Raw genomic sequence first — 14443 nt, 5'->3', positions numbered from 1 at the left:
GCTGCCTTTCCAGGGGACCCTGGTTCAATTCCCAGCACCCACCCTCCCAGCAGTTCACAGCTGTCTGTACATTCAGTTCCAGGAGATGCAACACCCTCACACAGACATGCATGCAGGCAAAACACCAATGCACATAAAACAAATTTTTTTTAAAATACAAATAAAGTGTGACAGGCAAGATGATTCAGTGGATAAAGCAGAACTCTATTTTAGCAGAACAGACCAGATCAGAAAAGGCTTCAAGTATTAGAGTAACAAACACACTCCATTCTCTTGGAAAGGTGGGGGGCATTTTTGTAATGCTGAGGATGAAAGAGCTCTGTGTCTGCCAGGAAAGTGTGCTAGACCCCGAGTCCTTAGAATCTTCAGAAAAAATTCTACAACAGCAGTGTGTATGAAAATTGTTTATTTGAAAGACTGGCACGTCCAGATAAGGAGTAGTCACCGATTTAAGCTAGGGAGGCAGCAGTGGGAAGAGAAAGGGAGCTGCAGTGCATAGGGAGGGAGCTCAACAGGACTTTCTGGCTACTTGGATCATGGGGGAAAGGGAGGGGGATGAAACCTGGAAAAGTGGAAGATCTGGGGAGAAGAAATCAGGGCCTTCATTCCGTGGAAGAGTGTGTGCTTAATCTGTGCAGCACCAAAAAGAAAAAGGGCCATAAGGAAGAAGAAATGAAAAGGTGGGGCAGGATGGACTTTGGAGTATACGGAAGAAATGCTAAAAAGTGTTAAATCTCATAAAGCAATGTGTCACCTGGCTGTGGTGGCACACGACTTTAATCCCAGCACCAGGGGCAGAAGCAGGCAGATCTCTGTGAGGGCAAGGCTGGCCTGGTCTACTGGTTTATGTGTCAAGACCCTGTCTCAGACACCACACACACACACACACACACACACACACACACACACACACACTTCCATATAAAAAATAAAGATGAGCCAGGCGGTGGTGGTGCATGCCTTTAATCTCAGCACTTGGGAGGTAGAAGCAGGCAGATCTCTCTGAGTTCGAGCCCAGTCTGGTCTAGAGAGTGAGTTCCAGGACAGCCAGGACTGTTACACAGAGAAACCCTGTGTCAAAAAATAAAAAATATTAAGAAGTTATGAGTGGCTAAAGTAGCCAGGGTAATATGAATGAAACAGTTGGATATAACATAACTTCTGGATATAACTTTAATGTTTTCAAAACTAAACTTCTATTCCCTTTTTACACCCTTTCCCCATTTTTACACCTGTCCCTATTGCACAAGCCAGAAACCTAAGAGCTATTTCTGTGCCTTTCCATTCCTTCAGCTGCAGATCTAATCCATCAGCAATTTCAATCCGCTCCATCTCCAAGACAACCTTAAAGGCACCTGCCTCTCCCACAGTTCCTACCCCAGACTGGCAACCATTACCTCTGGTCTGAACTTACATAACTATATATCTGATTTTTTCCTTCTACGTGTGTGTGTGTGTGTGTGTGTGTGTGTGTGTGTGTGTGTGTGTGCAAGGTTGTTGCGTAAAAGTTTCCTCTGAGATGGAAACATTCTATCCTGCAGGGAAGTTCCTTAAGACAAAAAGCAAGCAACTCAAAATGATTCAGGTACTCCCTGAAACTGACCAGATCAATTTCCTGCCCACTCCCCAAGAGTAAACACAGCTGAGTCTCCGACAAGCCAAGTTTCTTGAAAGTAGCAGAGACCAGCCCAATTGCCTAGATGAATCAAAGACCAGTAGAGCGGCCTGGAAGAGGCTTGGGCCTGCTGATGCTCCTGGTAGGACACTCTCCAACTTGTGTGCTCCAGATTTTCAGCAGCTTTTGTGAGCTGTCACCCATGATGGGGTAGACTTTGCTGATGATGCAGCTTTCTTTGAGTCATTTCTACTCCTGTAAGTAACCTCAAAAACCTCGATGGCTCCCAAAGTTGGACTTTGGTGGTATCCATACTTTGGTCTGCTGTAGGTTCCCTATCTGGGGTGAGTAGACTGTGTGTTGTCTTCCCAGGAAAAGTATCACGCGGCGGGGCTGTGTCCCCAGCACCCCGGCCGCCTGGCTAGCTTATACCCCGAAATAATTACACGGACACTGTATTCTTTTAAACACTGCTTGGCCCATTTCTATCTAGCCTCTTCTGGGCTAACTCTTGCACCTGGACTAGCCCATTTCTAATAATCTGCTGTAGCCCACGAGGTGGCTTACCAGGGAGATTCTAGCCTACGTCCATCCTGGGTCGGAGCTTCATGCATCTGCCTCAGAGAGCAGAGCTATCGCCTCTGTCCGGGAGAGGGGAGCATGGCGTCTCTGTCAGGTGTCTGCCCCCAAGAGGAGAGCTGTCGAGTCTGAGCTCACTTCCTCTTCTTCCCAGCGTTCTGTTCTGTTTACTCCTCCCACCTATGTTTTAACCTATGAGGCCAAGCAGTTTCTTTATTACTTAACCAATGACCTTCCTCCATCAAAGGGTGCATGTGCATACCTTCGGGTATGACTTCTCAGGGGTTTTCTTGTTTTTGGAGACATAGTCTCTACTGGCCTGGAACCTGAGTAGTCTATGCTGGTTTGGTGGCAATTCCCCAAGATCCGCATCCCCATCCCCAGCAGTGCAACTGTGAATTGTGTGTGTCACTGTGCCTAGTTTTTTAAATGTGAGTCTGAGGTTGAATTCAGGCACAACGAGCACTTTACCGACTGAACTGTGTCTCAGTCCTCTTCTGGTCTTACTGCCCAGCGACCTATTAGATGCAGCAGCAGAGACATTTTCTTTTTAAAAAAATTAAAAAGTAAACTGGGACTGGAAGATTAACTCCGTCAGTAAAGTATCTGCTGTACATTCATGGTGACCTGAGCTCAGATCCCCAGCGCCCACAGAAAAGTTGGCTGCCTGCCATCTAGGTGCCGAAGGCAGAAGCAGGCTGATCTCCTCGAGGGCGGGGTTGGTGAGAGAGCTTGTCTCTAAAAATGGCGGAGAGTGATTGAAACAGACACCTGCCATTGCTCTCTGGCCTCCATCCATGCATATGTGTGCAAACACCTCCCCCACCAGAGCGGGGAGAAGAGAGGGAGAAAGGGGATGTCATTAAGACCTGTCCCATACCAGGCTGAGGATCTTCAAGTCCACAATTGCTTTTAGGAAGAGAGAGAAGAGCACACAGTTCGCACACAGAACGGAAGGAGCCTGAGGCTGTAGCGTGACCAAGGTGAAACTGACAGTCTGGTAGTGTAGGGAGGAAGTGACTCTTGCTCTGGGCCTTCAGGGCTAGGCAAGGGAAGGAAAAACTGGCTGACTGAAGCCCTACATTTTAAGCTCTAATTGGATGGCACGGAAATGGGTTGTTCCATATGCTTTCCAGCTCTCCAGCACACAAGCTCCTTCGATCTAGAAACGGCATCTGAGCGTGGTAAACAAGCCACAGGTGATGCAGCTGTGGAGCACAGTGAAGTTTTACTTAACGCTCCGGAATTGATGGTAATTCCTGCAGTGGCCCCACAGCGTGACTGGATGCTTGGTCATGGTTAACTCTGATCAAAAGCATTCCACAAGTCTAATTGTTTAGTGCCTATACTGTCCTGGAACTGGGAATGAGACCTTCTCAAGACACTGAATTTGGGGTCACTGGACTCAAGGGAAGAGAAAGGAGGGTGAAGCCTGGCTCTGAGGTTTGCCTGGGTGATGGCCCTATACAATTACTTGACTGACTTTCTCCTGCTATTGCCAAAGGTACTGTTTGAACCTGCAAGGTCAGAATGGATGGGGAAGTTTCTTTTGTGGGCCTCCCTTGCCTACCTTTTCTGGAAGAGGCAGGAAAAGGAAAAGTAAATCTATTGAGCGAGCACTCCCCCAGTAGCTTTGATGCTTCAACATACTGACCTGATTTCCCATCATCTCCTAACATGTCTTCCTTGAAGAACACAATTGTTATGAATGAGAACTCTAAAGGTAGTACAAGGGTTCAAATTCCAGAAGAGTGAATTATTAGCTAATTTACCTTGTGCAATTTGCTTCAACTATTAGAGTGAGTTCCCCCACCTCTAGTGTTGACTGTGAAGGGAAGCTGCTCTATTGTATTTGGCAAGCACTCACATACTACTTGTTTTAAGGACTATTATGTCAACCATTTTTTAATATGCATGCCAAATTTTACCTGCTATCCTAAATTGATGGATGTAAAGTACTTCTAGTGATCTGAGGACAAGTTCTTGGCTTTGGGGTACAGCCTTAAAAGAAATCAGACTTCAACTAGATACAAGGTGGTCTTATCATTGGCCCTAGAACACTTATGAGAATGACATACAGTGATATGAACATTTATGCCAGGAAAGGATGTATAAATAAGGGCTCTAATGAGCAAACCAAAATCTGCAGTTACTTCAACTGGACAAAAAGTAAAGACTAAGGGGCTGGGGAGATGGCTTGCCATGTAAGCATGAGTATCTGCACTGGAACCCCAGCAGCCATAGCCAAAGCAGGACATGGTGCTGGCACACGCCTGGTTTCTGCCTCAGTGCAGGGCACCCAGGCGGGATGATCTTTGAGGCTCACTGACCAGTCAGCCTCATCTGGTGAGTCCAGGATCCAGTGAGAGACTGCTACAAACAGATGAAAGTGGAGGGCTTCTGAGGAAAAACACCCTGGTTGACCTTAAACCTCCAATGCATACGTACCAGAATGATACACATGCACCAGCATGATACACATGCACCTGACATGATACACATGCACCTGACATGATACACATGCACCTGACATGCTCTAATTGACACCTCTGTGTCAGGAGTACTAAAATTTAAAGGTGTGCACCACCATGCCTGACTTTTTGGTGTGTGTGTGTGGCTTATTGTAAATATTTTTTCAATACTTTGTATTTTTATGTAGCTCAAGGTGGACTTGAACTTGTGATCCTCCTGTTTCTACCTCTGCAGTGCCAGGATTCAAGACAAGGGTGCAGAGGCTGTGTGGTCTTTGGAGTGCAGTTCAGCTTTGGAGTGGTAGTGCACGCCTGCAATTCCAACCCTTGGGAGGGTGAGGCAGGAGGTTTGCTAGGAATCCAAGGCCAGTCTGGGCTGCCTAGTGAGCTCAAGGCCAGATGGGGCTGTAGAGTGAGACCCTGCCTCAGCAAACCAAAACCAACCTCCAACAAAAATGCAGCTAAATAATGTAGTTAAATATATCAATGTTTTCCTAGCTTCTGGGCTTTGTGTCCTTGAGAAAGCCTTCTCGTTTCGAGATTGGTTTTTTCTGATGCTTTGTTCTGGTTTCCAGCAGGCCTTGTTCTATCTTCTTGGTAATGTTCCATTTGTTCCTCTGATTGGAGGCTGTGCTCCCACCCTCACTAGTTTTGCTGCCCTGTGCAAGTTCAATTCATCCTTCAAGGCCATGACTGCCTTGGAACTGTGAGTTCCTTTTAATCAGGGACAGGGTCTCTCTAGCTTATCCCTAGGGAACAAGATGGACACTTGGCTCTTAGAGACATTGCTACCTGTCCTCATTTGCTCCAGGCTGTGGGGTCCTTGCCAGCACGCCTTGCTCCTTACCTGTGTGATCTAGGGCCTAAGCAAGGAGACCCCGGGATTTGCCTTCTGGAACTAATGAAGGTATCCAGCTGTGAAGAGGGCTGAGTATAAAACAGTGGCGGCAGGAATGGAGATTTGCACAACCGTCTTCCACTGTGTCTGTTTCTGTCTGCGCTGTCCCTATCCTTCCCTAGTAGACCTGGCCCTCTCTGGAAGATACGTCCTGCCTCCCTTCCCCCTTTAGCTTCACGGAGAGCTGGCTTAGGTGACCACACTTCTTGGGTCCGGACACCAGGAGGCAGGGTTGCTCTCTTCCTCACAGAAACACCTTCTCTAGGTGCGATGGTAACTTCAGGGGGAGCTAAGGATGCCCATATGCCCATACAGCCAGCAAAATTTCCATCTCCGGATGTGGCGATGAGAGACTGGCATTTAAATAATCAGTAGATGGAGTAATGGATGTGTGACTAAGCATCATCTAATCTGTTGAGAGCTTGACTAGAACTAACAGGAAGAGGAAAGGTGAATTAGAGCTGGAACACTCATCTTGCTCATCTGCCCTTGGATGTTACTCAGCACTCCTGAAACTTTGGTCTTCAGATCTTGGTGCTATGACTGCCCTCTGACCCCCGTAGGCCTTCACATCCACACTGAGTCACACCACTGACTTTCCTGTATCTTTGATTGCGGACAGCAGATTGAGGGACTCCTTGGTCTCTACAACCTCGTATTTGTGTGCACTACGTTATTATACGTATCATATATACTAGAAATTACATGTATATATATAATTTCTCTCTCTTCTCTCTCTCTCTCTCTCTCTCTCTCTCTCTCTCTCTCTCTCTCCACACACACACACACACACACACACACACACACACACACACACACACACAGAGTTTTTTCCCCTAGGGATAGATACATCTTCATACCAAGACGCAAAGCAGGGTTGGCAAGGATACACTCGGAACAGGTAAAGAGCTATTTCTCTGGAGGACCAGAGGTGGTCAGGATTAAGGGAGAGAGCTGGACAAAGGCTTCTTTAACTGTATCTGGACTCTCTCTCTCTCTTCCTCCCTCCCTCTCTCCCTTCTTCTCTTTCTTTTTGGTCTTATTTTGTAGCTCTGGGTGGCCTGGAACTTGCTATGTCTATCAGGCTGGCCTCAAATTCACAGAGATTTGATTGCTTCTGTCCAACCTAAGTTTTTACTTCATAATTGGTGCTTTGAGTTTTGCAGTGCTGGGGATAGAACCCAGAACTCATGCATGCTAAGCAAGTGCTCTACCACCAAGCCACATATCCTAGATTATACCATGTATTTATTACTTGTAAGATGTGAAAATAAATAAAGGGACCGGTTCAATCCTAGAATGCCTTCCCCAAACATCACAGGTAGATGGAGTTATTCCTTTTTCTGGGATCAAATAATACTGTTCCTTGTGCTCTGGAGAATACAGGTTTATTGCAATGTTTGTGTCCTTCTTTCTCTGAGATGGGAAACACCCTCAAAGGTACAAACTTCATCTAATTCTTGATCCCAGTGTTCAGCAAAGTGCCTGACTCTGAACAGGTCCTCAGGGAAGGCCTTTTAGTAGTAGGCGTCTTGAATGTGCTCACCATGGGACAAGTCTCATGTTGCTCCCCAAAGGCTAATTAATAATGTTCAGTGGTCAAAGAAGAACATCCTCAGGAGTCCGAAATGTGGGCAGCAGTTTCCAGCCCTTACATGAGGCCAGGGCTGCATTAAGACCTCGGATCTGAGGCAGAGTCATTATCTTGTCGCTTGGCTTTCTTTTGAACTCACTGCCTCAAGAGGTCTCTAAACATTGAAGTTGTCAAGCCTGGACCTTGTTTGTACTTTTTAGGTTGGAGAGGGCCAGTCTAAACAGGACATCCTCACACAGGGTGGCCAAGGAGGTAGGAATGAGGGGACACACAGGCTAGCTTAGAGTCATCTAGGCTTGGAGGAGAGGAACAAGGAGGTGTCAGAGGGGCTTGAAGAAGGCACCTGGAATCTTGCTTTAATGACAAAAAAGTTTATGTGTATGCATTTTGCCTGTATATATGTGTACCGCATATATGCTTGATGCTGGAGGTCAGAAAAGGATGTCAGATACCCTGGAATGGGAATTATGGCTGGCTGTGAGTTGCCCCTGTGGGTGCTGGGAACTGAATCCCAGTCCTCTGCAAAAGCAATACATGCTTTTAATTCTTGAGCCATCATTTCAAACCTGGATTGGCGGCTTCTAGTGTTGGGAACATATGCCATGTAGCCAAGGGTGTGCCAATGGCAAGGAAGCTGCAGACAAATTTGAAGCAGCTTGTCTTCCAAGAATGCCTTGACCACCAGCTCCTGTGCTCAACCTTCAAGAGGACAGTGTTTGTGGGGTGTTAGGGAATTGAAGCTAAGTACCTGGACTCTTGAGGAGATAAGGGCAGTGGTAGCAGCAGCAAGAGTTCCGAGACCACCTTTGCTAACCCTCCCCAAAATCCTCAGACTCTTGCAACCCAGAATTAACAAGACTATGAGAGTGCACACCACAACTTTAGACATTGATAAAGAACATAGTCAGTTATCTCTTTGCAAGTAACTTTTATTTACAACTGAATTGGTGGCTTTGTTCCTCAATTTTTAGGGACACTTGGAATCGGCAGCCAGAGGGAAAATCTGCAGTGAAATCAAACTCATTCTACCCCAGCCATAGCTCAGGAAGCTCATTGGCTCGGTCTAGCCCCAGCTCTACCACCAGAGACATCAGCACTTCCTCATCCACTGGGTCAGAATCAATGATAGTAGGGCTCTGGGAACCAGAAGGAGTGGCTGATTCTCCCCCTTCTGCCCCTTCCAAACCTTCCACCCCTTCCACCTCTTCCACCCCGAAGCCCCAGTTTTGCAGGGGCCCTGCCTCCCCTGGTTGGTCTGGAGTGGCAGCAGCAGCTGCTGCCGCAGCGGCAGCGGCCCCATGATACTGGCTATTAAGCTTCTGCAGCTGCATACTGGCCAGCAGATGAGGGGCAGGGAGCAGGTTGAAGGGTGGGGGCTTGGTAGAAGGGCTGGCAGTAGGAGAGCCTCCTGGAGATGCTGATCCAGAGGAGCTCGCAGGAGCTCCATTGGCTTTGGCTCCATTTGAGTTGACCGCAGGGTAGTGCAGGATGGCCACTGCTTTGTGTTCCTTCACCCCGAGGTTGGAGTAGTCCAGAGAGGTCATCTCCTGGTCGCCATTCTAGAAGACAGAAAGGTATACCATAGTAGCCCTCCTGGTTTTCTTTTTGGCATTCACTGGATCTGGACTGCTCCTGCATGCCCTGCATTTACTGCTAATAGTGGGAAGGTGAGAGGAAGAGCCCCTGGACAGTGAGCTTTCTTTGGCTACTATGGTTCTGATTCCTAAGTTATCCAAAGTGGGCCTCCCTCCCCTGCTACTCAATGTGGCCCCCATCTAAAAAGGGCACCCCTTTGTCCCTCTCCTCAGCCCCACTATAATCTCTTTGCTACAGTGGTCTTGTTTCAATTCTGCTTCTTTGCTCCCTTCCTGCTGTCTGTCTTTCAATACCCCTAGTGAGTTCAATTCAATTGCTTTTAGACAAAAGCTACTCTCATTTTTCCCGACAAAGCCCTGCTGTATCTTCTCTGGTCAATCACACTGGCTACATGCACACCTAGGAAGGCTAGGAGCATGTCCCCTAAAGTCCATCTTTCCATGCCGCAGTATCTCCATCGGTAAAGTGGCAAAACTTACCTCCTTCACAGAGTTGGCACCACCCTTGACATCAAGTGCAGGCCTTGACATAGTTGGCATTTCAGAGTCTGGGCAGAAGTCAGATAAATCGGTGGGAGTTGAGGCCTCCAGCTGGAGCTGTTCGTCTGTAAGTAAAAGAGAAAAAATGAATAAAGGTGAAAGGCTTTCTTGACAAAGGAAGCACTAGAAAATTCCAAGTCAGGATCCATTCAGCTACACAAGGACGCTGATCAGATTAAACTAAACAAAAATAAAAAACCAAAACAAAACAAAAAACCAAAAAACCAACCAACCAAACAAACAAAAAAACAGAGAGAATCTGGGCAGGGAGCAGAGACTGAGGTGAACTCTGACCCGAGGCCAGGAATATGCTCTATTCAGCCAGGCTCTAACAACGACCCCCAATGCCGAGAGAGAACACATGAACATTTACTCATACAGGTTATTACAGAGTCCAAAGCTAGGGGTGGCGCTGTTCCTGATTCCCAGAGCAGGCATGTCCCTGAGAAAGCAGCGCACCACGTCAATGGACCACTAGCCGCCAGGTCTAGGTCTCCGATGGGACTGGGGGAAAGAGAGAATTCGGGAGAAGGATGCCCTAGAGTCTCCAAAGCCCTGTCTTGGGGTATGCCTACAAGAAGACAGCAGACCAGGGGGTTTTGGAGGCTCCGAGGCAGCAGGAGCCACAGAACAGCTGGAAGTAGCTCAGTTCCTCCATGTCTCAAGCACCTACGAGACAGTCCCTAGATTGGGCTTTGCTAGGACAACTGTCCCAGAGCCCATAGCCAGGCCACACCCATGTGGGCACGAGAGAAGAAAGGATTCTTCCTGGAGGGAAAATCCGATGAATCCAATGGTTTTCAGCCTGGAAGCAGCGGCAGCAGTTTGTAAAGCAGCATCTTGCAGTCCTTTGCCACATAGCTCTCCTGACCACAGGTCAAGTCCTCATACCCGAAATACTCAGATGGCTTCTAAAGAAATGATTCTCTTGCCCATGTGCCAAAGAGATAAGAGAATAAAGGGGAAAAAAATCAAAACCAACCAACCAACCAACCAAACAAACAAACAAACAAAAAACCACTTCGAACTCAGAAAATTAAAATTTCTTATTTTTCTGGAAGCATATGTTTAAAACCCTCATATATTCTAGCATTGTCATCTTAAGGAACCCAAGAGTCATTTCCCCAAAGAGACTAGAATTTTGCTGGGACTCTACCCTCCTTGTTACCCCCAGCGGTTGTTAAGAATGCGTTGGCTTCTAAAGGTACCACTATCCTTTTTCCTCTTCAGCAACCGCCTACTGGGAGAAAGGAAGGCAGGGGAAAAAAAAGGAGAAAACATAGAGGGGGCACTTGCTGGGTCCCGCACCACTGCTTGACTGAAGTACAAACAGAGCTGATGCAAGCCATCTATATTTCAGCCATCTATCTCAAGACAAGGGCGCTAAGCGTCTCGTCGTCAGGAGAGCCAGCACCGCCACTATAGCAAGTTCCTCATCGCTTCACCTTCGTCTCCATCTTATCCCTCCCGTATGGCACCCGTACCCAAATGTTCAAAGGAAAAAAAAAGCCCCCCCTCCCCAAGAGCAACACTAACAGGGGTTAGAAAATATGAGAAAAGTGCGTGTGTTCTAGTGTCGTCTCTCAGGGCAGGCCCTTGTAACATTCCCCTCGAGGCGCTCCAGCCCGCTCGGAAAGCGCAGAGCCCATCTCTGGGGTGATCTTATTTCCTGCCCCCCGCGATCCCATTTTCTATCCCCTACCCGATCCGTCGGCCATTGGAGGGGAACAACTTGATTCACGAATGTCTGGACGAGCCACGAAGTGACCACTGCGAAGCCGCCGGGAGCCGCCGCGGAAAAAGCCGCGCAACAAGTGCCGGCTCCGCGGCTTGCGCCTCCCCTCCCCAGCCCCGCCTGGCCGCCCCCCGCATCGATCCTCCCCCGCGCCCAAAGGGGGGTATGAGAAGCGGGGATGGAGAAAAGGGAGAGGCAGGTGGGGGGGGGGTCATGAACCTGTCCAGGGAGCAAAAGTTAAAAAATGACACCAACCGGTAATCTCCATCTCCATTGCTACTGAGAAATCTAAAAACAAATCCAAACAGCACTGCGGCTTGGCTTGCACGCCTCCAAGCAGCCCGTTGTTTACCGACAGCTCCCCAGGCCTCCTCGATGCGCCCCGGTGAGGGCCACCTGCGCGGGGCTTGGCCGGACGCAGCTCTGTCCGCCAGGAGCAAGCAGCAATGCCTGAGGGCTCCAAGCTTCCTTTACCTCAGGTGCTCTGAAGCAGACAGGCGATGAGACCTACATTTTGTTCAGAGCTACTTAGAGGGATCATATGGCAGCCTCCGTGGCTTCCTTCAAGGCCCAGGGTTGATGTCAAGGCTTTCTGTCCTGTGGTCATCCAGGGCAGAAAGAGGCAGGATGCGACGACGCTGAGAAATGCTGTTCTACGGGACGGGACCATGGGGCTAGGTGCACGCATGCAGTTCACATGGTTCATGGAAAAGCCAAGAACAGGCAGCGGGTTCGAAAAGCTTGCCACAGAGTTCGCAGAGATTCCTCTTGCCTTCCCACGATGCCAGGTTATTTTATTTTGATTATATAATTATTCACATCTAGCAAGAACAACATTTTGCACTTGGAGCACATCTCTCTTGTGTTGGTACGTTTTCTTACAAATCCTTACTAAAAGAGATCTGGGGCTTCTCATTTCAAGGCATGTTCCCTGCGGCTGGAAACTCCCACCGCACCCCTTTCAGGAAGGCCACCAAGATTACCCTATGTAATCAAGCCCCCCACCCCCTCCCACCCTCTCCTTTCAACAACTCAGTTTTTACGCCGTTTGTAAAACATGGCCTTTTGAAAAAGTACGATGTTTAGGAAACGAGGGAGGAATGTTACAAAGGCCTTTTCACTGTGTGTGCCTTGTGTCATAACTGGCTTTAAAGACCTGAAGATCTTTTTTCTTCTTCTTCTTTTAGGATGGCAAGTGCCCTGAATTTGCTCTTCTAACAGAGTCAGACCTGTTTGTTGATGAAATGACCGGCTTGCTGACAAAGAGGGGCATCAATGGAGAGACAGATCTAGGCCCTTCTTTGGCATTTCGAAGAAGCTAGGGTGAGTACCCTGGATGGATAACTAGGGAAACCCATTTTACCCCCGTTGGGCTAGAAAGCAGCCTTTCTTGCGCTGCTCATTGCTGCCCCCCCCCAGTCACTCTGCTGCAAGTCCAACCGGGGTAACAAGCACACTCCACTTGCCATTGCTACACTTCCTCACTTGGCTCGAAGACTCTGATTCTTTCCTGCAGAGAAGAGGCGCGGTCTGTGGGACCCTAAAGTTCTACTGGGGTAGCAGGAGAGGTACACCTCCAAAGTCTCTCGGTATTTGCCTGGGGTGAGAAAAGTTTCTGTGAAAGCAAGGGTGGAGAAGGAGCGGATTTAGGCTTGGCGTTTGAATCACGGTTGCTAATTTGGACCCCTGACCTGCCCCCTCCACCTCTGTTTGGACTCGGGCTGGTTGTAAACTACAGGACACAGCTGGGCTGCAGGCTCCCGTTCCCAGACCCGTGGATCCGCCCTCCATCTATTGGATGGCTCCCAGGCCAATTGTTAGAAAGAGGCATATGTTCATCTCAGCTTCTGGAGTGTCTCCGGAGCAGTTGCTCAACAGCTAGCCCCCTCCCCCATCCGGACCATTGAAGGCCAGAAAAAGGAGCGCCCTCCACCACACTTCTATATGCCCAAGTTCCAGAAAGATCCCCACCCCACGGGTGACTTCCTGTCATCTCCACTGCCCACCTCCCAGAGAGTAGGAATGAGAGGGCTATAAGCACTCAGCTTTGAAGCAGAAAAGTCACCCATTTCCTTTTGGGGGAATGGGAGTTGAGGTTAGTGGCAGAGACTGAGTGGGGGCTAAGAAGACATTTGCATTTCTAGGCAAATATGCCTTAGATCACTGACTTCCCAGCCGACTCCAGGGTTAGCTCGGAGCTCCGCTAAACTCTTTTCTCCAACTTAGCAAGTAGACCACAAGCTTGTGAAGCCAAGAGAGAAGTGATGCTCACCCAGCAATAGCCTTCTAAATGTCCATCATGAGCCGGACAACGAGCATCCTCTCTCTCGCATCATCTCATCCAACTCCTAGGACACCCCTGTGAGGTTGGATTACCAAAGGTGAATTAGCCTCAGAGAAGTGCCCAAGTTGGCACAGTCAAGAGGAAGGGAGTTTTTATTCTGGCGAGGCTGGCTGCAGTCTCTACCCTACAGCCCTACACCCTGCTGCCTGGAGGGCAAAGAAGAGGTCCAGAGTGCAAGTTCAGGGGTCAGTCGCCTGAACTAAATCCCTTCTCTGCCATTTGCTAGCTGTGTGGTCTTAGGGTAAGAGGCTGTGCTGGTGATGTATGTGTGCTCAGTTTTCCTATTAAGTGTATATTGTAAGAAATTAACAGAAACTGTAAGGTTAGGAAGGAATCTTCAGCTCGAGTGATTGATGCTGGGTGGTAAAATGGTTAGTACATGCTGGGATTGGTGTTGGTGCTGTAATGTGCCTTCTGATTCTTTTCCTTTGACCCCATCCCTGCCACAGCTCACACCCTTCAGGTTCAATAACACTTGCTGACTGAGTAATTGAAATATCAGACTGGGAGGGGGATGAATGAGCTCTCTAAACTCAGGAAGGAAAAGATGAGAATGCAGGTTTGTTTTCAAAACTCCACTCGCCACTGCCAAAGCTGCCTGGACCATGTGACTGGGATAAAAATGGGGTTGGTAAAAGATAATCATGCTTATAGGTCAGTCTGTAAATGTAGAAATGGACCCCAAAAATATAGTCAATATGTGCACAGAAAAGTTAAAAGGTACAAATTTAAATTAAAAAATTGTGTGTGTGTGTGTGTGTGTGTGTGTGTGTGTGTGTGTGTGTGTGTGTGTGTGTGCTTTCGTGATTTCATTTGCACCATATGCATGCAGGAGGTCAGAAGAGGGAATTAGATTCCCTGGAATTGGAGTTACAGGTGGTTTGTGAGCTGCTATGTGAGTGCTTGGAACTGAACCCAGGACCTCTGCAAGAGCAGTAAATGCTCTTGACTCCTGAACCATCTCTTCACCCCCCAACACACATTTATTTGAGTATATTTAGAAAAGCCAATGTGGTAGCACACACCTGTTACTCCAGTACTCAGGAGGATCATTAGTTCCAGGACAGCCTGG

The 14443-nt window shown here is 48.2% G+C and overlaps 1 protein-coding gene across 2 annotated transcripts; it reads right to left on the bottom strand.

Moving 5' to 3' along the window:
* Positions 1 to 8075: 8075 nt before the first annotated feature.
* On the bottom strand, positions 8076 to 11458 carry LOC121445825 (cbp/p300-interacting transactivator 1-like). Of its 2 annotated transcripts, none has more exons than XM_041647969.1 (3): positions 11283 to 11458; positions 9233 to 9357; positions 8076 to 8716 (listed from the first exon to the last, which is right to left on the bottom strand). In XM_041647969.1, the coding sequence occupies exons 1-3, from the start codon at positions 11299 to 11301 to the stop codon at positions 8183 to 8185; spliced, it is 678 nt and encodes a 225-aa protein (XP_041503903.1). In that variant the 5' UTR covers positions 11302 to 11458; the 3' UTR covers positions 8076 to 8182. The 2 variants fall into 2 exon arrangements, with proteins under 2 accessions (XP_041503903.1, XP_041503904.1); XM_041647970.1 differs by lacking the exon at positions 11283 to 11458 and adding an exon at positions 10995 to 11166.
* Between the last annotated feature and the right edge of the window lie 2985 nt (positions 11459 to 14443).

The sequence above is a fragment of the Microtus oregoni genome, unplaced genomic scaffold (genome assembly GCF_018167655.1).
Source record: "Microtus oregoni isolate MIOR12 unplaced genomic scaffold, Mior012 001050F_ref0000461, whole genome shotgun sequence".
Lineage (NCBI taxonomy): Eukaryota > Metazoa > Chordata > Mammalia > Rodentia > Cricetidae > Microtus > Microtus oregoni.
The sequence above is the reverse complement of the archived record's forward strand: the minus strand, read 5'-3'. Positions and strand labels throughout refer to the sequence as shown.

Bases quoted from the DNA above. Each gene is read 5' to 3' on its own strand.
- LOC121445825 (XM_041647969.1), bottom strand. The intron at 8,717-9,232 runs GTAAGTTTTGCC...TCTGTCTTCTAG, and splicing joins GTGCCAACTCTGTGAAGGAG to AATGGCGACCAGGAGATGAC.